Source organism: Carcharhinus amblyrhynchos, chromosome 8, assembly GCF_965287045.1.
Source record: "Carcharhinus amblyrhynchos chromosome 8, sCarAmb.v2.hapA, whole genome shotgun sequence".
In the NCBI taxonomy this organism is placed as follows: domain Eukaryota; kingdom Metazoa; phylum Chordata; class Chondrichthyes; order Carcharhiniformes; family Carcharhinidae; genus Carcharhinus; species Carcharhinus amblyrhynchos.
Window position 1 is genome coordinate 30,127,505 of NC_137331.1, and position 25,404 is coordinate 30,152,908.

General features: G+C 41.8%; 1 protein-coding gene across 2 annotated transcripts in view; it reads left to right on the forward strand.

The window, feature by feature from the left end:
- Nucleotides 1–25,404, forward strand: part of LOC145346497 (arf-GAP with SH3 domain, ANK repeat and PH domain-containing protein 1-like) — a 320,720-nt gene that overhangs the window by 11,325 nt on the left and 283,991 nt on the right. Inside the window, exons 2-3 of one of the 2 annotated variants that reach the window (XM_080193831.1) lie at nt 2,819–3,150; nt 3,739–3,822. In XM_080193831.1, coding sequence (XP_080049957.1) covers nt 3,764–3,822 — 59 coding nt within the window. In that variant the 5' untranslated portion in view covers nt 2,819–3,150; nt 3,739–3,763. Of the gene's footprint in view, nt 1–2,818; nt 3,151–3,304; nt 3,394–3,738; nt 3,823–25,404 lie in introns of those variants that run through there. The other variant, XM_080193832.1, reaches the window with a different exon arrangement.

Below are 25,404 nucleotides of genomic sequence, written 5' to 3' on the forward strand. Positions count from 1 at the left end.
ATAATGTTTCATTTATATGCATTTACTATTGGACTCAATTCTTACTTATAATCTATTTGAATGTAGATGCATGTGTTTTACCATTTCTCCTTTTAGTTTTTAATGAACTTGGTCTATCTTAACTCAAGAAATTAACTCCTTCTTAAGCACAAATATAGGGTCTGAAAAAGCCATCCAAGACAGAGGGAACCTTGTAAATTAAGTCCCATTGCTATCAGCAGAGGCTGAACTGAATAAAGACTGGGCCCATTCATCCCTCTTCACTCAGGTTTGTAACAATTTTGGGGGAGGTATCCCAACCGGATAGTGACACATTGTGGGGGCTTGCCCACATTAACAATGTTTAGGGAACCTCACCCGGGGCTGATTATAACATTAAGAAGGCAAATGGAATGTTGTTGTTTATTGCAAACAGAATGGAATAGAAAAGTAATAATGCTTTGCTACTGGGCATTGATGAGGGATCACATCTGGAGCACAGGTTTGGTCTCCTTATTTAAGAAAGATGTGAGTACATTAGAAGCGCTTCAGAGAAGGTTCACTCGACTGATACCTGGGAAGGGAGATTATTTTATGAGGAAAAGTTGGACACGCCTGAAGTTTAAAATAATGAAAGATGGCATTGTGGTTAGCATTGCTACCCCACAGTGCCAGGGACCCAGGTTCAATTCTGGCCTTGGGTGACTGTGTGGAGTTTGTGCATTTTCTCCGTGTCTGCGTGAGTTTCTTCTGGGTGCTCTGGTTTCTCCTCACAGTCCAAAGATATGCAGGGTAAGTGGATTGGCCATTCTAAATCATCCTTTGATGTCCCAAGATGTCCAGGTTAAGGATTAAGATATGTGAGGTTACAGGGATGGGTCAGGGGTGGGCCTGGGGAAGGTTCTCTGTCAGAGAATTGGTGTGGACTCGATGGCCAGAATGATCTCCTTTGGCACTGTGGAGATTCTATGATCTTATTGAAAAATGTAAGATCCAGAGAGAACTTCTCATGGTGAATTTTGAGTTGATGTTTCCCTGTGTGGGAGAAACTAGAACCTGAGAACACAATTTAAAAATAAGGAGACCCCCCATTTAGACAAAGGCAAGAAGAATTTTGCTCTCTCAGAGAATCATGAGTCTTTGGAACTCTCTTCCCCAGAAAGCCATGGAGTCAGGATCATTGAATATTTTTAAAGCAGAGATAAATTGTTGACGAACAAGAAAATCAAAATGTATCAGGGTTTAGTGAGGCCTTAATGAGATCTGCCATAATCTTACTGAATGATGAAGCAAGCTCAAGGGGCCAAATTACTTCCTCCTGCTCCTAGTTTGTATGTTTGTGAATAGCCAAGCAGTGAAGGTTGCAAGAGACGTGGGGGCAAGGTACACTGATTATTAAAATGTCATAAACAGGTTTCCAAACATCATCAAAAAGGCTAATGGAATTCTGTGCTTCATGTCCAGAGAAACAGAAGAAGGTAGCAATCATCCTTCAGCTATATTCAGCCTTGGTTAAGCCACAACTGGAGAACCCTGGGCAGTTTTGGGCACCACACCTCAGAGAAGCACACAGCATAGATTTTCAAGAATGATGAAGTGTCATTAGCAACCTGAAATATTAATTCAGTTTCTCTCCACAGCTGCTGCCTGACCTGCTGAGTGCTGCCAGCATTTTCCATTTTTATTTCACTTTTCCACATTTGCAGCATTTTATTTTTGTTTGATAAGAATGATATCTAGGGGTAGGATTTTCCAGCTATGCTCGCCCCAAGGCCGGAAAATCCTGCCCGAGGTCAATGGACCTTTTCTTGGTCCGTGTCCCGGCGGCTATGATTCCCTTGGTGGGCGGGCTGGGAAAATTCTGCCTCTAGAGTCTGGCGTAAAATTACAAGGGAAGATTACACAAAATACAACACTATTCTCTGGAATTGAGAAGGTTAGGAGTTGGTTTGATCAAAGTGTTCAAGATGTTAAGGAGGACAGGTAAGGTAGATTAAGAGAAATCATTTCCACTGTTTGGCGAATCTAGGGTGAAGGGTCATCGTTTACAAATTAGAGCAGATCTTTCAGGAATGAAGTTAATAAACACCTTCTACATGTTTAGCACAATTGGCTGGACAGCTGGTTCATGATGCAGAGCAACACCAATAGTGTGTGTTCAATTCCTGTACCAGCTGAGGTTATCTGTGAAGGCCACACCTTCTCAGCTTTGCCCCTTGCCTGAAGTGTGGTGACCCTCAGGTTAAAATCACCACCAGTCAGCTCTCCCTTTCAGCCTATGGTCATCTGGGACTATGGTGACTTTACCTTATGGGGAAAGTGCCAAAAAATGGTTCTGAAGTAGAAGATCAGCCACCATCTCATTGGATGGCAGAGCTGCCTCAAATGGCCTACTCTTGCTCCTATTATGTTCAAAAAGCTGTAGAAGTTTGGAGCTCACTTTTATAAATGATAAGTGGTGTTAGATAGATCAGTTGTTAATTTTAAATCTGAGATTGATATTTTCTGAACCAAGAATATTTAATGATGTGAGGCAGAGTTGGGTATGTGGCATTGGTTCACAGGTTAGGCATGGTCTCACTGAATGACAGAACAGGCTGGGGGGTTAAAATAGGTTCCCCCCCTTCCCTATTAGGGTGATGGGCGAAATTAACTCGGGCCACATTAGGGTTTTTCACTATCATTTCTTATCGTACAACAATGTATTTTTAAAATAAATAACCAATATTTACACGTACTTAATACAAATATTGGCACATTGTAATAATAAACAGTTTCATGGTGTAATGGATGCATTCAATGCTGGGTATTAAATCTAAAGATGTGCATGTTTTTACAGATATCTGATTTCCGTTGGATTTCCTGGAGTCACTGCTGTCAGCCACATTTCTGCCCATTGTATTCTGTGCCGCTCACATGGTGGATTTTCCTTCCGTTTTTGAATCCCAGCTTCCCGCAGAGCACAAGGAACGGATATGGACACAAATCACAGTTCTCTTCTCTCCATTGCTGGCGCCGACTCAACAAGACTCTCTTAACAGTCCATTCCACCTAAACGGGTTGAGGGATAGAAAGGAGGGAGGGATCTGAGAGGGGAGCGAAAATGGTATAATGGCAGCGCTAATTTCACCTACAGATTTGCCAGGGGAAGAAAAGCAGTTACAAGTTTTGGTAAGTCGTTGAAAACCATAGGCGTGGTTTGGAGAAACTGCAGGACTTCAGGCTGAGTTACTGGCGCGGCACATATGTCCCCGAGGGACTTTCGGTCGATTTTAAAATAATAACCACCGCTAAAGTGTGTTGAAAAGTGCCCTAAAGAATAGGCGCTGTGTCTGTCTCTATAAAGTAAATCTTTTATACTTTGTATAGGATAGGCATGAACCCACTGCATCGACATCGGCGTTCCGTCTACACGTAGGTATTTTAAACTTTAAAACAATCAGTATGATTCCTGAAATCTGGAACTTTTAAATGAAAATCCATATACGACCAACTAGTAATCCGTGCATTAAGTATATTAAAAAACTTATTATTTTCGATGTTGTAGTTAGTTTATAATTTTGAGAGTTTTGGTTAAAAAGGAAACTTTTTAGTTTTGTTCTACAGTTATGGTTTGTCGACTTTCTTCACCCCCCCGCCCCCGGTGTTGTTAGTAAGTAGCTTGCAAAACTCTACAAGAAGCCAGGCTGTAACAAAAGTATCCTGCAATTTCCATGTTGGAGAAGCCAGCCCGACTCATTGCTACTTTCATTCACTTAGGTCGGATTCGGTGTGAAATAAAACCATGCGGTCTTCAACCTCCAGACTATCAACGTTCTCCTCCAGGGATTCGCTGTGGAACCGGTAAGCTAACCTGCCAAACAGACAAGTCTTTCCCCCCAACCACGTAGTTTATCACCCTCCGAGTACTGTTTCTGTTTCGATTCAACCTCTGGTTGGGTCAACCTCTGAAATTGCCCGAAGTATTGCAGCAATGTTTTTTTGGGGGAAGCGGGGTAAATAATTAGGGAAAGTCTAGGGGTGGATGCGGGGAAGTTGGAGGTGGAAAGGGCAACGTGTGCTGAGGGAATGTCCTGATGATAGTGAAAGTTGCCAGAAAGGTGTCACCGGCTCCACGACCCTGGGGAAAGTTTGACTCAAAGACACACATGTATGTGCAAATGAGGAATGCTTTAATCTGAGCAATTGGCAGTGATTGCAGTACTTGTCTCTGGTGAAATAAATAATTTGTGGCATTATATAAGAAATATATTATAAAAATATATTATTATAAATATTTCTTCTAAAATTTAAACATTAGAGAAATGAGCAGATATTGCTGCTGCGTGGTTATATTAGTTTTATTAAAGATGTGTTAATTCTGAAAAAGCACCACTGAAATGATATCATTCTGATCTCTTGAATGCTCACCCCCCGCCTCTCCAAAACTCGTTCTTCTTTCACTAAGACCGGGCTGGATCTGGATCTTTTGAGAGATGACAGACTCCCTTTAGACCCCCCTTCTAACCACCCCCGCCCCGTCCCACCGCCCCCCGCCCTCAACACACCACTCATTCTTCAGAGAATTTGCTGATAAACAGCTTCTGGAAGAAAATATCGTGTGAATAAATCACGGTGATTTTAAATCATTGTGTGTCTTTTTTTTAAAACACCGGGAACATTTTGTGCCGAGGTTGAGATTGCTTCAGGGAACTCCTGCTTACACGAGGAACGGATGTGTGTGTGTGTACTGGCTAAGTGTTTATGTTAAAATGTTACTTTACTCTTGACTACATAAACACTTACTCAGCTGGCAAATCTTAGTATTTCTCCTCGGATCCAGCCTGAGAGGACACATGGCATGGATCTATGATTTTCTTTTTTGGGGGGAAAAACACACGCATTGTTCAAAAATTCCTTGATTGCATTATTTTGAAGCAGATTGAACCACTTAACCTATGAATGCTGAGACAAAGAAAGTGCGGCTTTGAGAGGGAGTAGTTTATTCTTTTGTTTAAAATTCTTAAGTGCGCACGATTTAAAAACATACTCTGCTGTTTTGGGTATTCGGCTGAACATGCTGTTTGGTGGAAAGGTCTCTTTAGAACAAAAATGATGATGTGGCACCAAAAAACATATACTCACTCGTGAATTGCGTACATCCTTAAGATTTATCGCTATTGTTCCTTGCTTAAAACCTGAAGGTGGCGCAAAAGTTCCAATATGTGTGTGTATGTGTGTGAGAGAGGGAGTAAGCTGCAGACCACAGAAGGGGAATGAATGTGCAGGACCGGATTTTGTGGTTAGCAGCAAATAAGGGGTTTATACTTGCACTTGTCTATAGACTTTATATGCACTCACAAGTTCCTCGGAGCCAACCATTGAAAAACCACATGGTTTTCTGCAGGGGTTCTGCTTTTTGTAGACAAGGCAAACAACTGTGTAACTCCTTAACCAGAAAGAAGAATTAATAATAGAGAAGAACCCAGGTACGAATTGTTAGTTATTTAATTTGCTGTGTCAGGGAGGGAGAGAGACAGACCATAAGGCATAGGAGGGTAATGATAGGCCGAGTGGTCTAGAGTCTGCTCTGCCAGTCAATCATGGCTGATATTTTTCTCATCCCCATTCTCTTGCCTTTTCCCCATAACCCCTGATCCCCTTATTAATCAGGAACCTACCTATCTCTGTCTTAAAGACACTCAATGACCCAGCCTCCACAGTCTTCTGCGGCAAAGAATTCCACAGATTCACCACTCTCTGGCTGAAGATAGTCTTTTTCATTTGTTTTAAAAGATCGTCCCTTTAGTCTGAGGTTGTGCCCTCTGGTTCTCGTTTTTCCTACTAATGGAAACACCCTCTCCCTGTCCACTCTGTCCAGGGACCACAGGAGGGCCGGATTGTGAGGTCAGTGGGGAAATGATGTCTGTGGCCACTGACCTGGACAAAAGCTGTCTGTAAAGACATAGTGATCTGTGTGGTGTCGCTGCCCTCACCTCCCCTGCTGCTTCCCCCTACCCCCCTACCCCGCTACCCCCCTTTTGGATAGTTGTTAAAATCTAGCATTAAGTCAGGGAGTGGGGTGGGGCAGGGTGGGGTCCTGATGTTTAGCATCAGTGAGGTATCACAGTGGCACAATGGTTAGCACTGCTGCCTCACAGCACCAGGGACCTGGCTTCAGTTCCCGGTTTGGGTCCTGTCTTGTGTAGAGTCTGCACGTTCTCCCTCTGTCTGCAGGAGTTTCCTCCGGGTGCTCCAGTTTCCTCCCACAGTCCAAAGGTGTGCAGGTTAGGTGAACTGGCTATGCTAAATTCTCCCTCAATGTACCCGAACAGGTGCCGGAGAGTGGCGATGAGGGGATTTTCACAGTAACTTCATTGCAGTGTTAATCTAACCCTACTTGCGACTAATAAATAAACTTTAAACTTTACTTTGTCAGCAAGCAGGATAAACAGCCAATAACTTTGAAGTGTTCTCACAGACAGGAAGTTAGAAGCATTTCCGTATCCTCCCTCCACTTGGAGCCCATTCCTGGCCTCCTGCCTGCTCGTAATCTTTTAATTGAGAATTGTTGGCGTGATATCAGCCATCTCAAATTCTCTGCCCCTCTCACCCAATCTCCCCCTGATAAAGGCAAAATACTGTGGATGCTGGGATCTGAAACATGGATCTGAAACAATCTGAATGTGGAACATTCCTTGTTCCTGATCTACTCAGGCCTGCCCCTGTAACTTTTTCACCATACATCAATGACTGTGTCAGTGCTTCTGTATCCTTTTGTCTGGACCTGGAAAAATGTATGGATTTTTGCTTCCAATTTCTACCCCTTTCTCACCTTCGCATGGTTCATCTCTGCCACTTCACTTCCTTGACCTCTCTGTCTCTATTTCCAATGATAAATTGGCCACCAATATTCATTACAAACCCACTGACTCCCACAACTACCTCAACTACAGCTCCTCATGCCATGCTTTCTGTAAGGATCCCATCCCATTCTTTGAGTTTCTTCTCCTCTATTGCTTCTGTTTCACCTTTGAAAATGGCACTTCTGACATGTCTGTGTTTTTCCCCAACTGAGGTTTCCCTCCTACTGTGGTTGACAGGGCACTCAACTGGGTTCAACCCATTTCCTGCACCTCTGCCTCACCCCTTTCCCTTCCTCCCCAGAACCAGGATAGGGAACTGTGTCCTCACCTTCCACTGCACTAGCTTCCTCATTCAAAGGAGCCACTCCTGCCAACTCCAGCATGATGCCACCATGAAACACATCTTCCCCTCATACCGCTTGGTCCACTCACTCCGTGATGTCTTGCTCCACTCCTCCATCACGCTCTTCCCAAGGCACCATCCCCAGCAACACTTGCCCTTTTACCTCCTCCCTTTTCACCATTCGAGGCCTCAAACATTACTTTCAGGTTAAGCAACGTTTCACTTGCATCTCCTTCAACTTGATCTACTGTATTTACTGCTCTCGACGCTGTCTCCTCTACACTGGGGAGACTAAATGCAGACTGGCTGACCACTTTATAGAACACATTTGCTCAGTCCGCAAGCATGATCCCAATACTCCTGTTGCCATTTTATCTCAGCACCTTGCTCTCATGCCCATATGTCCCTCCTTGGCCTGTTGCAATGCTTCAGTGAAGCCCAACAAAAGCAGGAGGAGCAACATCTCATCTTCTGATTAGGCATGTTACAGCTCTCAGGGTTCAACATTGATTTCAATACCTCTAGACTGTGAATCTTCTCCTCTATCTTAACCCCTTTTTTTCTATCCCATATATTTGTTGTCTCAGTGCAAACCCTCTTTGCCCCAACCCCCATCTCACACTGGCCATCTTGTTCTCAAGTTCACTTTCTTTTTATTGCAATCTCTCACAGCGACAGTATAATATCCAACATGTTTTCCTTCTCTTTAGTTCTGAAGGAGAGTTGAGCAGATTTGAAACATTAAGGCCAGGATTTTACCGCTTCATCCGCCCCAGAATCGGGGCGGGCGAGGCTCGCAGCACGGCTTTCTCCATTGGCCTCGGGGGGGATCTTATGAGCCTCGGACCAGCGAGGCCTAGCTCTGCTTTCTCTCTGGACAGATGCTGCCAGACCTGCTGAGTTTCTCCAGTGTCCTCTGTTTTGTTTCAGATTGGCATCTGCAGTATTCTGCTCATTTAAGCTAAAGGCATCGATTGCCTTTCATTTTTAATTTGAATTTTCAGATGGAAACATTAGTAATTATGATCAGATTATGATGGAAGCTAAAACATCATAAACAAGCTCTTAAGAAATTGACTATTATAAAAATGTGTTCTTTATGTTGGTGAAATTTATTGTTCCACAAATATGGAATTAGCTTTTCAGGGCAGATACGACTGTTTAACAATGATTATGATTATTGCCATTAAAAGTCCAGTTACACCTCATTTAACAGGGGTGAACATTTTCAAGAATTTTTATAGTGCAACCATGAGTGTAAAAGTGGAAGTTTTTGTCAATTCACTGATTCGATGATAGCCCAATGGCATAGTGGTTGGCTGCCTCACAGCGTGTTCAATTCTGGCCTTGGATGACCATCTGTGTGGAGTTTGTACGTTCTCCCCATGTCTGTGTGGATTTCCTCTGGACGCTCCGGTTTCCTCCCACACTCCAAAGGTGTGCAGGTTAGGTGGAGTGTCCATGCTGAATTGCACCTTAGTGTCCCAAGATGTGTCGTTTACACGGAGTGATGGAGTAATTGCGTGAGATTACGGGGATAGGTGGGGAGGGGTGGGGCTTGGTAAGATGCTATGTCAAAGAGTTGATGCAGACTCGGTAGGCCGAATAGCCTGCTTCTGAACTTTAGGGATTCTATGATTGCTTAGGAATTTATTTAGGCACAAATGATTCAGAAACTTCATGTGAGGAACTGGTACACGGTTACATGTGGATATTCAAAACTTGCTGTTTGAATCAACGTTGTGGAAATAGCATTTTGCTACCTGCCTCACTATTGAAATACAATGAATGATGTGAAACTATTACATTTGTGCAATAACTACAAACTGCTCTCCACAGAAAGCTAAGTCTTGAAACATAATGGGTGGGATTTTACAGACTCACTTGAGTGAGACTGGAAATTCCTGCCCAAGGTCAATGGGCATTTTCATTGTCTGTCCCTTGCCTGCTCCGATTCCAAGGCAGGTGAGGCGGTAATTTCCGGCAAATGTCAAAGTACCCTTTCAGCGATGTGATAAATGTTAATTACTGCAAATCAACCCCTCTGGCATTGAAACCTAACAATTGGCCTTAAATTTATGGCGAGGAAGAGAGGAACTTTTTTGGCAACTTGCACAACCCTGCTGCCAGCTCTGTGGAAATAACCTCCCAATGAGTTTCCTGATGTTGCCGCATTTGCGCATGAAGTAAACTCACCTCAGAATGTTAGGTCTGATAACCATCATTATGTACTATTTTAACAGCATATAAATTGGTAATGACAGCCAAATACCCTCTTTGGCCCTCAAAGTAAATAGCTTTAAGAGCAGTGTCTCAGACCTTCAGATTTTAATTGTTGTTGGAGAATTAACCATTGTTCAAAAATATTTTCTTTGCACCTGCTCCTCGTGTTAAGTTTCTGTATCATTTGTGCCTAAAGAACAAGGAACACCATTGGCATCACTGTAATTTTGATTGTAAATTCTGTTCCAATAATATCCAGATAACTTGAAATGTTTTGCCTATTTTTTCAGATCATTACTATGGGTAAATTGTTAGTCTTATGCTTGAGATTTAACTATTTAGATCTAAGAAATAGGAAAAAGCAACTTGTTGAGTCACTAGCCATCCCACTCTTTTCACAAATAGCCCAAATTTTGCAGTGGTAATATTGGAAAAACTGTCAGCATTCACTATGATCTTTCCATTGAAGCTGACAGCAACTTCAAGGGTCTGAACATGCACAGGATAACTTTGACATCCACAAGTTACTGCCATTGATACTATTCTTCTTCAGAGAGGGTGCTCTTGCGCTCTGTCCAATGTGCAATCTCCAAGAAATCAGTGAATTCAGAGAACTTTCGCTTTAATGCTGACTATCAGTCTTCCTTGTAATCCAATTTTTAAAAATCATCTTTTTGTACCTGATTTGACATTGAATTCACCCATTTTAATTTAAGCTATCTTTGTAGCTGTTGTTGTTAATTTCACAAACTTCAATTTCATTTGTTAAGGGGGTATACAGTTGCCCTGTTTATTTTGGCCCTGGAGGGAGTGCAGAGGAGGTTTACTAGGCTGATACCGGAGTTGAGGGGATTGAGCTATGAGGAGAGGCTGAATAAACTAGGCTTGTACTCGTTAGAGTTTAGAAGAATGAGGGGAGATCTCATTGAGACGTATAAGATGATGAATGGGATGGATAGGATAGAGGTGGAGAGACTCTTCCCGCTCAAAAAAGACAGTAGGACTAGGGGGCACAGCCTCAAGATAAAGGGGAGGCGGTTTAGAACGGAGTTGAGGAGGAACTTCTTCACTCAAAGGGTGGTGAATCTCTGGAATTCTCTGCCCGTTGAAGTGGTGGAGGCTGCCTCGCTAAATATTTTTAAGAAGCGGGTTGATGGGTTCTTGATAAGAGAGGGGATTAAGGGTTATGGGGAGAGGGCGGGAAAGTGGAACTGAGCCACAACAGATCAGCCATGATCTTATTGAATGGCGGGGCAGGCTCGAAGGGCTAGATGGCCTACTCCTGCTCCTATTTCTTATGTTCTTATGTTCTTATTTACTCAATTCCCAGTTGCCCTGTTTCTCCTGCTGTGTCAACCAGCTCGCACGTTCAACCTGGTACATAAAACATAAAAACTTCACTGTCCAAGGGAAAGGTAAAAGCCATTAAATGCCTGTAACAAAAAAAAAGGCTTGTTGACATTCCAATAAGTGAATAATAGGAATTTATTTTCTTAGTTGAATAAATAACTACAACATGAACCAAGTAAAAGGAATTTAAAATCAAGATAAAAGTTTCCAAAAGTCCTTAAACAGAACATTTTTGGATGCTGAGTGATAAACCAAATTGTTTACAGTTAACACAGCGCATAAAATCATAAAATACCTAGCACGAATGAAGATGGCTGTGGTTGTTGAAGATCAAAAATTTCAGTCCTGCGATATCAATGGGCAGTGTGTATCTTAGGCCCAACCATCTTCCACTATTTCATTAATGACGTTTCTTCCATCATAAGGTTTGAAGTGGGGATGTTTGTGCAGTCATGTGCAATGTTCAGCACCATTCAAGATTCCTCAGATACTGAAGCAGTCTGTGCCCATATGCAGAGGACCTGGACAATAGCCAGGCTAGGGCTCCTAAGTGGCAAGTAACATTTCCGCCACATAAATGCCAGGCAATGACCATCTCTAACAGAGGGAATTTAAATGCCTGTAACAAAAAAAAGCTTGTTGACATTCCAATGTGAACTAATAGTAAACAGTTGATATTCCAGTAAGTGAACTGAGTCTCCTTGACACTTAGTGGCATCACCACCATTGACCAGAAACTGAACTGGACCAGCCACGTAAAATGGCTACAAGTGCAGGTCAGAGGCCTGGAGTTCTGCAGAGTGTTAGTCACCTCCTGACTCCCCAAAATCTGTTCACCATCTAAAGACACAAGTCAGGAGTGTGATGGAATGCTGTCCACTTGCCTGAAATGAAGCTCCAACAACACTTAAGAAGCTTGACATCATCTGGGAAAAAGTAGCCCACTTGATTGACATCCCATCCACCACCTTCACTGTTCAATCCTTCCACCACCCTCACAGAGTGGCAGCCATGTGTACTATCTACAAGGTGCACTGCAGAAACTCACTAAGGCTTTTTTGGCAGCATATCCCAAGCCTGCGATTTCTACAGCTTAGAAAGACGTGGGTAGTAGACACGTGGGAATACCCCCAACTGCACGTTCCCTGCCAAACCACACACCATTGTGACTTGGAAATATATTGCCAGTTCCTTTACTGTCACTGGGTCAAACTCCTGGAACTCCCACCGTAACAGCATTGTGGGTGTCGTGCAAAATAGAGATGGAAGTGGTTCAAAAATGCGGCTTACCATCACCTCAAGGGCAAGTAAGGATAGGCAATGAATACTGGTCCAGCCAGCGATATCCAAATTCCATTAATGAATTTTTAAATATCATCCATTCTTTTTCCCCAAAGAAAATACAAAATTTGTGTTACACGTCATTGAGGTCAAAACAAATTATGGTGAATGCTAATGTTGTTTGAAATTTTAGTAATCTTTTGATCTATTAATAAATTATAAAATACAGCAGAAATCATCCAAAACACAAAAAGACAATAACTTATTTTAAAATCCTAAACATCTGGTAAATGCATTTCTGTTCCATTTAGTAGTAATAAATTATACACAACTTGAGGCAAGGCCGCAGTATTGAATATTATAGAGATTAAGCTTGGGGCGAAATTGAAGGTGATATTCCAAGATTTTTCAGTCTCTTTTCTGTGTGATTCCATTTTATCCATCATTCTTGTAGGTTATGTTTACCTAGGTCCGAGTCACCATGTCATACCAAACTCGTAGTGATTCTTAGCTGTCAGCTGTGGCTCAGTTGATAGCAGTCTCACCTCGGAGTCAGAACGCCATGAATTCAAACCCAGCTTGAGAAGTTTAGGCTAACACTCCAGTGCACTACCGATAGTGTGCCATGCATATGTCTATTATATATATGTATATATACGTACATAAACATTTAACTCGATCAGTGGCTATTACTGTAAATCGTGGCATATAAGATGATCCAGTTTTTCTGGGATCATAAAGTATGTTTTTACTTGGCCTGCTCATTTTTCAGCCATGCCATTCTCATTAGTAGTCAACCTCCATTTTGCTCTCCACAAATGCATGTTTTACTTGCTGGTGCCTTGTAAAGGATCAAGCAGGCAATACGGTCATGTTACAAAGATGCATGGTAGTTTAAGACGCCTGGTCTTTGTGTTGAGAGGAGATGACATTTCAAAATGGTAACCACCCAACCCTTGCCAGCCTTTAAATTTTATTCTCAATCTCGGAATAAAGCTCCATGGATCCCTGAAAGTAGCAACACGGATGGATAAGGTGGTCAGGAAAGCATACTGTACGCTTGCCTTCATCAGCCGGGGCATCAAGTATAAAAGTTGGCAAGTTATGTTACAGCTAAACAAAACTTTAGTTAGGCTGCATTTGGAACATTGCATGGAGTTCTGGTCGCCACATTACCAGAAGGAGGTGGATACTTTGGAGAGGGTGCAAAGAAAGTTTACCAGGATGTTGCCTGGTCTGGAGAACTATAGGTATGAGGAGAGGTTGGATAAACTTGGATTGTTTTCACTCAAAAGACGGAGGCTGACGGGCAACCTGATAGAGGTCTACAAAATTATGAGAGGCATAGACAGGGTGGACAGTCAGAGGCTTTTTCCCTGGGTGGAAAGGTCAACTACAAGGGCACAGGTTTAAGGTGTGAGGGGGTAAGTTTAAGTTTTTGGGGTGGGACAGAGAGAGGACACGTCCCCTTTTCTTCATGCTCTGCTGTTTTTGTTTTGGCTCACGTCCAACCCTTGTTGCCCCCTGTGATGCCTTGCCCTTATATTTTGGCTTGCTGTCTTCTTGTCTCCTGGGCCTTCTCCATTTTTTTATATATTCTTACTTCTGTTAGTTTATTTTGTGCAGGATGGTAAATGGAGGGTACCCTCGTATGTGTGTGTGTGGGTGTGGGTGTGGGGGGGGGGGGGTGCAGGTGGTGGGGGGGGTTGTGGGGGGAAGAGGAAAACAGAGTGATGACCTGGCTCTGCTCTATTTTAGGTGGTTGGGGGAGGTAGTTGTTGATGTGTGTGGTGAAAAAGGGTAATTTTAAGAGAGACACGTGGGTAAAGAGGGTGGTGGGTACCTGGAATGCACTGCCAGTGGAGGTGGTGGAATCAGGCACATTAGCAACACTCAAGACGTATCTTGATAGACACATGAACGGGAGGTGAACAGAGGGATAGGAACCGGGTATCAGCACAGGCTGTGGGCCGAAGTGCCTGTTCCTGGGTTGTATTGTTCTTTGTATAAGTTGACTTTTTGGAGGAAGTTTTCCAGGCTTCAAAGTCAACTTATATCCTAACATCATTCACAGTATATCATTTTGTGTATTCTAATCATATGAATGTATTATTCAATTATTGTACTATTTATTATGCCAAAATATCAAATACGAATGATAATAAAAACACATACTTTATGTAGTCCATTTTAGGAGTGCTCAACGAGCTTTTTGTCAGTGAATATAAAGAAAATATAATAAAGAAAAAGAGTCAATGATGAAGACCTGTAAAAACAAGTTACAAATTGTGTTGATGTCATTAGAGAAATTCCTCCAATGGTGAAAAAAAATTAACAAGTAAATCTTTGCTAAAATAGTCAAAGGAACACAGAATGCTACTGTCAGAACCCACTGATGCTTTGTCAGATATTTTTAGTTAAAATTTCCTTCCTCACCAAAAAGTTTCCACAGAAACATTTTACAGGATGCGTGGGTGTGCAATTGTTCACAACTTCTTAACACTGGTTGCATATTTCATGAAAACTGCTGTTTGTTTGACCTGATGTTTTCTGTTGAGCTTAGTTTCAGTTTAATTGTTCTAATGTATGAAGGATTTTCTGACTTCATAGAGTTTTTCAATTTAGTGAGAATCGAGATCATTATTTATCCTTTCATGCTGTTTCTGCTTGTTCTTCCTGGCTGTATTTGAACTACATCGATTGGGATTATATTGCCTTCCTCAACCTTTGCCTCAGTTCATTTTGCTGATGAAAACCCCATCTTACCTTTGTTGCCTTTAGATGTGACTATTCTCACAAACACTTGGCTGGCCTCCCACACTCTATTCTCCATAAATTTGAAGTTATTCAAAACTCTGCTGCCCATGTCCTTGCTCTCACTGAGCCCTGCTCACCAATCACCTCTGTGCGCACTGACCTATTTTGGTTCCTGGTTTTGCAATTCTTTGATTTTTGAGTCCCTCCAAATCCTCACTTCTCCTCCTCTCTGTAATCTCCTCCAGTCGTGGACTGCACTGAGATTTCTGCACCCCCTGTTCCACTCAATTCTGCGCCTCCCCTTCCAATTTTCATTGCTCTTCCAATGTTAACCATGCTTTTAGCTGCCAAGATCCTAAGCTGCGAAATGTCCTTCCTACACCTCTCTGCCTCTCTTTATTTCCTTTAAAACATACCTTAAAACCTACCTCTTTGGTCATCTGCCCTAATAACCACAATGTGGCTCAATGTCAAATTTTACTTTATAATGCTCCTATGAAACAGCTTGGGAAATTCATGACACTAAAGGTGCTGTATAAATGCAAGTTACTACTGGTGTTACATGTAAAAAGAGATGAAAAGAGTAGTTAGATACAATGAAAAATATGTGTGTGTTTTTGTCGGAGAGAGGAAGGATAGATATAAAAAGTAGACAAACGTAAACTGTAAGGGGATAAAATAAAGATCCAGAGAGAGAACGTGCAACCAAAATTTACTTTCTTTTTAAATGTATTCTGTCATGGGAGGTGGGTGTCACGAGCAAGTCCAGCATTTGTTGCCCATCCCTAATTACCCCTGAACTCAGTGGCTTGCTACAGCATTTCAGAAAGTGCCTCAGAGGCAATCGCATTGCTATGGGTCTGGAGTTGCATGTAGGCCAGACCAAATAAGGATGGCAGATTTCCTTCCCTAAAGGACATTAGTGAACTAGATGTTTTGTTTTAACAACAGTCAGCAGTGGTTTCATGGTCACCGTTACTGAATCTAGCTTTTCACTTCCAGATTATTAACTCAATTCGAGTTCCACCACCTGCCATAGTGGGATTTGAACCCATGTTGCAGGACATTAGCCTAGGCCTCTGGATTACCAGTCCTGTAACATTACCACAATGCCAACATCTCCCTATTTTGTGACCTGGGTAAGAGGTGAACATAGAGTTATGATGATCTTTTCCCATTGCTTTATACGCACCTGTGATTCATTTTCAAGTGGTGGCTGAATGAGTCAGCTAATATTTTAAATCCTTTATATATGATCCTAGAATATGACTAGAAGTTATATGTGGTTATTACATTTATAATATTGAAATGATAAGAAATTCAGGAGCTGAATTTGGTGAACAATCATTTGGCTTCTCTGTCTATAAAACAATCTGTTCGATGTAATAGCATATTGACTGCCGTCCCCTCAGAATTTGCTGACTAGGTCTTCCCCTTCAGGTAGTTCCTATAATGATGAAGTGGTCAGTGAATGGCTCCTTGGTGGCTTTCAGTGCTACATTGTCATCAGCTGGGAGGTTGTGGATCTGCAACAGCAGAAACTATGAAGTCTGACAAAAAAATGGTGCTGAACACAATGCTTGGGCAGGGATGGTTACACACTCTGGCGGTGTTCGTCTGAGACACAAACTACTTTTGACTATAGGCTCCAGAACCATGACAACATTTTGTTGCTCCCTTTGCTGTGGCACATCTTAAATGGCATGAAATAAGATCCAATGTATTGAATCATCTGCATGCACTGCCAGTATATTTTAATTCATATGTTCGCCCTTGGGAAATGTTTGGTAGTTCAAAAAATAGGCACCTTCATATTCTCTATATGGCTCTATCCCACAGCCATAAAGAAAAAGAAGATAGTTTGCTTCTCTTTTACATTTATTAATAATTTTCCCATGTAAATAAATCAGCTTCTGGCAGTAGTATAGAAAGCTGCTGCAGCATTGTTGCAGATGTTTGGTACGAAATTAAACTTGCACCATTTGCACTTTATAAAAAAAGTCTGCATTCCTTTGGTGTTGTTCATTAGCTTATCTTTTGTTGCCCTTTCTTAATGAGTCAGTGTGCAGCAAGCGTTAACAATTAAGGTAATTAATTTTTGCCTTTTCATTTTCTGTGAGCTTCCAAGTATTTTTCGTTATTCATTCTTGGGACGTGGGCATTGTTGGCGAGACCAGCATTTATTGACCATCCAGGCGACATGGTGGCACAACGGTTAGCATTGCTGCCTCACAGCATCAAGGACCCAGGTTCGATTCCCGCCTTGGGTTACTATCTGTGGAGTCTGCTAATTCTCCCCATGTCTGCATGGGTTTCCTCCAGGTGCTCCGGTTTCTTCCCAAAGTCCAAAAGACGTGCTGGTTAGGATCCATTGCCCATGCTAAATTCTCCCTCAGTGTACCCAAACAGGCACCGGAGTGTGGCGACGAGGGGATTTTCACAGTGGGTGGGATTTTATGGCTTCGCTCGTCACAAAACCGTAAAATCCCACCTGGGGTCAGTGGAACTTCCCATCCTCCACCTCTCCCACGCTTCAATTCCTTTGGTGGGTGAGCTGGTAAAATTCTGGCCAGTAACTTAATTGCAGTGATAATGTAAGACCACATGTGACACTAATAAATAGACTTAACTACCCTGGAGCAAGTAGTGGTGAGCTACCTTCTTGAACTGCTGCTGTCCATGTGGTGCACACCAGAAAATTAAATCCTGCTGAAAACTGTTAAGAGAAAAATTCTGGTTTGTATTTTTGAGGAAAAGATCTGATGGTATCTTCTGTATTAGCCAGAAACACTTGGACATTTTATTTGGTTATTCATATTTATTTGGATTATTTATAGTACAGAATCAGTTGAAAGAGCAGATATGTAAATTATAGTGCTCACCCTCTTGTTGATTCACTCACAATGAGAATCTCACCATTGAGGAAGTTGAGCAATTGCAGCAGTGGTTTGCACACATACAGCTCATTCCGAACAAAAGTTAGCTCCCTCAACACTTGGCAAGTAACACCAGTTGCTGGGTAAGCTTTGGAGTAGCATAGAGATGTCAAAATCATTGGACAGTGTGCAAACAGAAGCAGAGAAGCTGAACAATGCAGAAAGGGTGGCAGCAACATTTGCTAATCGCTGCTAACATTTGTAGTTATGCAGCCGATTATAGTAGCGTGAAAATGAAAGCAGGGAGAGGGTATATTTGCAGTTTCAATCCTTAGATCTGTAATAATAGGGCGGCACACTGGTTAGCACTGCTGCCTCACAGTGCCAGGGACTCAGGTTCGATTCCTAGATTTAGTGACTATCTATGTGGAGTCTGCATGTTTTCCTCATGTCTGCATGGTTTTCTCCCACAGTCTGAAAGATGTGCTGGTCAGGTGCATTGGCTATGCTAAATTCTCTCTCAGCGTACCCGAACAGGTGATGGAGTGTGGCAACTAGGGGATTTTCACAGTAACTTCATTGGAGTGTTAATGTAAGCCTATTTGTGACTAATAAATTTTACTTCTTTACTTTAATACAAATGCAACAAAACCTCCTATATCTACCATAACAGAAAATATTAATGGAATAATTTGTCCTCCTGTGGTTTTGGAAAGCGGCTATCGGTCTCTCCCATTTTTTTTTCAAAATACTTCTGTTCAATTTTTATCTTTCATTTTACAAATATATTCATTTTGTTGGACAGTTTGTTGGGGAGAAGAAGACAGGAAACATTTTGGACTATTCCAGACATTTTCTTCTCCCTTCTACTGAGGCAGATGCATAGAGAAAACATCTTATGGTACATGCAAAGATGGCAAGATTTCAGGAAACAATGGAAATTGAAAATGTGTCCGTCTTAAAAGAAATCAGAGTAAAAATAAAGCAAAGAAGTTGAATGTGGACCATTACATTTGCAAGCCAAAATGTTTCAACTGCATATTTCATCATTCACAATACACAATTTCCATCAGATTTATTAATTTTATGTTTAATTCTTTCATCATAATCTTTATTAGTCTGGTCCCAAAGCTTTCTCTTCTATCGGACAGTTTGCTGTTTGGAGGGAGAAAGCCTACATTTTGTTTTCTTGCCCTCTTAAGTTTCTATAGATGCATCATCAAACTTGCCTCTTCAGCAGAGGCAACAGTGCAGAATCGCTATAAACAATTCCCTATGATTCAATGATCTCATCTGGCTTTAGTTTTCCAGTAAATATATTTTAATTGTGGTGAGAAATGGAGTTGATTGCATAAATTGATTGAATCCCTATTTTGTGGCAATGCTGAAATTTACTGCTGGTATATCTACTTGATGTTAGTTGTCTTTATGTAGCGCCACATGGTGCGGAAGGTGAAGCAAATAAAATGTCTGTTTCAAAATAGAACAGTTTTTCAAAAATGGAACCTATGGAATTGAGTTAAAGTTTTTGTTGCAATGCCCTTTAAAAATTGATTTTTGTTTTCTAAAGTAGTCTGCACTAGGGTTGCCAATTGTGATTAAATGTATTCCTTGCAGTTTTATCACATAACTTGCCCTCAATAGTTGGCCAAGACATCCATTCTTGTGGCATACAACCTAGGGTTGTATGCCTGCAGTGGCACAGTGGTTAGCACTGCTCCCACACAGTGCCAGGGAATCTGGTTCAATACTGGCCTCAGGTCACTGACTGTGTGGAGTTTGCACATTCTCGACGTGTCAGTGTGGGTTTCATCCAGTGTTCCACTTTCTTCCACAGTCCAAAGATGTGCAGGTTAGGTTAATTGGCCATGCTAAATTGACCCTTCGTGTCAGGGGGATTAGTGGAATGAATATGTGGTGCTATGGGAATAGGGCCTGGGTGGGATTGTGGTCGGTGCAGACTTAATGGGCTGAAAGGCCTCCTTCTGCACTGTAGGGGTTCTATTCTATTCTATACTACCACACCAATGCAAAAAAATTGAATTCTCCAATTGGATGATACTTGATTGGCAACCAAACATACTCCCATTTCCCTCCCCCCCATCCCTGCAATTTTCAATATTTCTATCTGGTAATATAAATATTCAAAGCAAATGACAAACAAACAATCTTTTTAATGTCCCGATAATTTTTCTCCAGGGTTGCACATAGCAGATCGATCTTCAATTCCTGGAAACTTCAGGCCAATCCTGGAACGTTGACAAGTCCAGTTGGGGCCAAATTATTTTGAGCTTGAAATAATATGCAGAATATGCCATATTCAGAGAAATAGAACATTTGTTGTGCAAAAGGAGGCCATTCAGCCCTTTGAGTCATAAAATTTTACAGCACAGCAAAAGGCCCTTTGGCCCATTTTGTTTGTGCCAGCTATCAAGCACCTGTCTATTCGAATCCCATTTTCCAGCATTTGATCCATAACCTTGTATGCTGTGGAGTTTCAAGAGTTCATCTAAATGCTTCTTAAATGTTGTGAGGGTTCCCACCTTTACCACAGTTTCAGGCAATTCCAGATTCCCACCACCCTCTGGGTGAAAAGGTTTTTCCTCAAATCTCCTCTAAATCTCCTGCTCCTTGTCTTAAATCTATGCCTCCTGGTTATTGACCCCTCTACTAAAGGGAAACGTTTATTCTTATCCACCCTGTCTATGTCCCTCATAATTTTGTACAATCAAGCTCCCCCCTCAGCCTTCTCCACTCTAAGGAGGCCAACCCCAGCCTCTCTTTGCAGCTGAAAAGCTCCAGTCCAGGTGACATCCTGGTGAATCGCCTCTGCACTCTCTCTCATGTAATCACATCCTTCCTATAGTTTGGCAACCAGAACTGCACACAGTACTCTAGCTGTGATCTAACGAGTGCTTTATACAGCTCCATCATAACCTCACTACTCATATTTTATGTTTTGGCAATTAAAGACAAGTATCCCATATGCTTTCTTAACCGTCTTATCTACTTGTCCTGCTGCCTTCAGGAATCTTTGTACATGTACCCCTAGGTTCCTCCGGTCCTCTGTACTTCCTAGTATCCTACCATTCGTTGTGCATTCCCTTGCCTGTTAGTCCCCCAAAACGTCCATCACCTGCCACATTTTGGGTTAAATTCCATTTGCCACTATTCTTCCCATCTGACCAGTCCATCTATATCACCTGTAATACAAGGCGTTCCTCCTCACTATTTACCATACCATCAATTTTTGTGTCATCTGCAAACTTACTGATCATACCCACCACCCCCCCCCACCCCACATTTACATCTGAATCATTAATGTACACTACAAACAGCAAGGGACCTAGCACTGATCCCTGCAGTGCACCACTAAATACAGGCTTCCAGTCACAAGTTCAACTTTCGATCGTTACCCTCTGCCTCCTGCTTCTCAGCCAATTTTGGATACAATTTGCCAAATCACCCTGGACCTCATGGGCTCTTACCTCCTTGATCAGTTTCCCATGAGGAACCTTGTCAAAAGGTTTACTGAAGTCCACATAGACAACATCAACTCCATTGCCCTTATCTACACACCTAGTCACCCCCTTGAAAAGTTCAATTAAATTTGTTAGACATGATTTCCCCCCCTTGACAAAACCATGCTGACTATCCGTGAGTAATCCTTGCCTGTCCAAGTGGAGATTAATTCTGTCCCTCAGAAATATTTCCAATAATTTCTCTGACACTAATGTTAGACTCACTGGCCTGTAATTGCTCTTATCTTCCCCTACTTCTTGAATAATGGTACCACATTAGCTGTCCTCCAGTGTTCTGATACTTCACCTGTGAACACAGTAAAAAGTCTGACAACACCAGGTTTTAGTCCAACCAATTTATTTGATAGTAAACGCACAAGCTTTCTGCAGAACTCTCCATTCACCTGATGAAGGGACTAACCCGAAAGCTTGTGCGTTTACTATCAAATAAATCGGTTGGACTAAAACCTGGTGTTGTCAGACTTTTTACTATGTTTACCCCAGTCCAACGCCGGCACATCCACATCATGACTTCACCTGTGGCCAGAGAGGATTTGAAAGTTAGCATCAGAGTTTAGATTGCATCTTACCTGGGCCTGGGGACTTATCCACTTTTCAGCCCACTAAAACCCCTAACACCACCTCGCTCTCAATGCTAATGTGTTCAATTAAATGACAATTCCCTTCCCTGCTTCCTGCATCCATATTGTCTTTGTACATTGTGAATACAGGTGCAAAATATACTCATTTAATACTTCACTATCAAGGCTTTGTTGCCTGAAAAGGAGTTATCCAGTCTAATCTCACAAGGGAGTGAAGAGTTATAGGGGTGGGTCGGGGGGAGGGTGGGGCGGTGTCAGGAAAATAGACTTGAGGCCAAAATCAGATTGGCCATGATTTTATTGAGTGGGCAGCATCAATGGGCCAAATATCTTATTCCTGTTCCTATTTCTTATGATCTTATTTCCAGCTCTTGGTCGGTGGATTATAGCACTTAATGCGCATATTCAAGAATGGTATTTTCAAAATATGATGAAGGTTTCTGCGTTTTCTACTCACTGAGGCACTGAGGTCCTTCACCCCCTGAATGATACCATATCTCTTCAACACCTGCTAATCCATTTGTCAATTAAAAATATACATTTTAGTTACTGATCCCTCTCTTCCTGGGGAAATAGATCCTTTATATCCACTCTAATTAGGCTCCTCAACTTTCTGTATGCTGTAGTTAAATCTTCCTTAGCGTCGTTTGATTTGATTTGATTTATTATTGTCACCTATATTGGGATATAGTGAAAAAGTATTGTTTTTTTGTGCACTACACAGACAAAACATACTGTTCATAGAGTACATAAAGTTCGGAGCAGCACAATGTCATAGTGATTAGTACTGCCTCTCAGCGCCAGGGATCTGGTTTCGATTCCTGGCTTGGATCACTGTCTGTGTGGTGTCTGCATGTTCTCCCTGGGTTTCCTCCCACAGTCCAAAGATGTGTGGGTTAGGTGAATTGGCCATGCTGAATTGCCTCTTAGTGTTGGAGGACTAGCTAGAATAAATGCATGAGGTATGGGGATAGGGTCTGGGTGGGATTGTGGTTGGTGCAGACTCAATGGGCCGAATAGCCCCCTTCTACACTGTAGGGTTTCTAGAAAATTCTACGTAGGGGAGAAGGAAAGGAAAGGGTGCAGAATATAGCATTGCAGTTACTATTAGGATGTAGAGATAAATCAACTTAATGTGTGATAGGACCATTCAAAAATCCGATGGTAGCAGGGAAGATTTCGTTTGGTACGTGTTCTCAGACTTTTGTATCTTGTTTCTGATGGAAGAAGATGGAGGAGAGTATGTCAGGGGTGCTTGGGGGTCCTTGATTACGCAGGCTGCTTTTCAGAGACAGCAGTAAGTGTAAGTGGAGTCAGTGGATGGGAGGTTGGTTTGTGTGATGGACAGGGTGACATCCACAACATGACACAACAGACTTTGCATATTTCTTGCGGTCTTGGTCAGAACTGGAGCCACACTAAGCTGTTTTGTGCCAATGAAAACAACCCTAGGCTATCCAATCTTTCCTCTTAGCTAAAATTTCTATCTAACTGGCAACATCTTTTAAAATAGCCTCAGTGCCTGTTCTAGGGCAATCATATCCTTTTTTTAAATTTTTAATTAAACAGCTGTCATTTTTCATAGAAACAAAAATAATTATAGGTCATCCCCCATACCAATATCAACGTACTTTTTAAATACGTTTTCTTTGCATTAAAAATGATAAATGATGATTTTCAAATATAAAGTTCTCCTTGGTACCCAGATAGTGTGTGGCCAGGTTTAATATTATCTTTCAGAAGATGTTGCTTGAGCACCAAAAACAAAATGATGGTAAACCAATGTGAGATGCAATAAAGGATGTTAAGCTGACAAGAATCAGATTGCAAAAGATTCTCATTCATGAATTTCAAATTAATTAAAAATATTAAGAGAGAATGAGAGATTCAAATCCAGAGAGGAAGATACTCCATACATAATAACAAAAGGGAACAATAAAGAGAAATGAAAAACAAATTGCATTTCGGGAACGAGAGAGAGCAGAATTTGTGGTATGTGTGAAAGGATATTCAGTTTCCCTGAAGGGAGACAAGATGTCCTTGACAGTGTAGGTGAGAAGGGTGAGTAATAGGTAGCATTCAAATGCATAAGAAACGTCCATATCGTTTTGGAAGCTGTAAAGTGAGAGATTCTAGAAGAATCATTAACAGCTTGCATGAGAGATAAGGTTTCCAATATTGCTGAGTCCACTTTGGTAGAATATTGGCTGCAGCTTTTCTTATAATGACATACTTAGAATTAGCTCTTGGTAATGATGCATAGGTGCTGCAATTACAGACTGATAGAATGTCAGCAGATCATATGGAGCTTCCGGCATGCTAAATAGAGTAAGGAGGCAGATACTGTGAACCCAGTCTTAAGTCCATGTAAGTAAATGCGTTTTTAATTAGTTAAATTCTAGGCTCACAGTTCCATAATAAGTGGAGCAAAAGACTTATTACTCTGATGTTTACATGAGAAATGTTCCAAGTAACCTGCTTAAAAAAACAAGTGCGGGTCAGTTGTGCAATAACCACTAGGAAAAGATGGAAAACCAGGGGTTCAGACATATAGGAGGACTGGTGGCATAGTGGTATTGTTATTGAACTAGCAATCCAGAAACAACCTAGACAGATGGTGAAATTTGAATTCAATAGAAGACATTAGCAAGTCAAGTGATGACCATGAAACATTGTCATTAAAATCCAGATGGTTCAGTATGCCCTTTAGGGAAGGATATCTGCCATCCTTACACGTGACTCCAGATTTACAGCCATATGGTTGACTCTTAAATGCCCTCTGGAATGGCCACTCAGTTCAAGGGCAATTAGGGATGGGCAATAAATGCTGGCCCAGCCAGTGACACCCACAGATCATCAATAAATTCACAAATCTTTTAGGGAATTTAAGGGGAATGGTCTGGTACACCACTGAAGTTCGGTAGGGGAAGTTGATTGTATCCTCGAATGTGGAAAAATCAAGAAGAGCAGGCAGGTACCAGATTCTATTGGGAAGAGGGTGCAGGAATCAGTTAATTTGGCTGGAGATGAATCACTGGTGTGTGCGTTTTGGAGCATGGGAAATAAAAGGCTGGAAAATCAGCACAGAAAATATTGACAATAAATAGAGCAGATATAAGGGGCAAAAAGATGTAAGAAAAATGTAATGACAAAGATACTCCCAAGATAGACTATATTGATGAACACAAACCTGAGTGCAGGAAAATGGGAACCGAGAGAGTGACAGAAAGCGAAAATGTGTAAGAGAAGCTGAAAGAGAGAGACACAGCAGGTTTTTTTTAGTGTGCAGCAATCACCAAGCCAGGCAATAGCTTCTGCAGTGGCTAAATCGAGCTCCGAGTCCTCCACTGAATTTTGTCAGGGGACAGTCTTTAATGATGTGAGTTATTGACTGAGGTGCTCCACAGCTGCAGTCTGTGTCCCCTGCAAGGTCCCACTTGGGCTGATTTGCTGACACAAAGGTTTTGGCCAGTGCTGAAACAGTGGAGGAGTGCCCAATGTTGGCTTGACAGGTTGAAACTCGGTGGGGTGAAATCTGTGATAAGGCAATGGCTTTTAATGGTGCCTTGTTTGTTCCATTCTTGCTATTGCAGGACCTCTGCTGTTACTCCTTGGAACGGTGGCCTT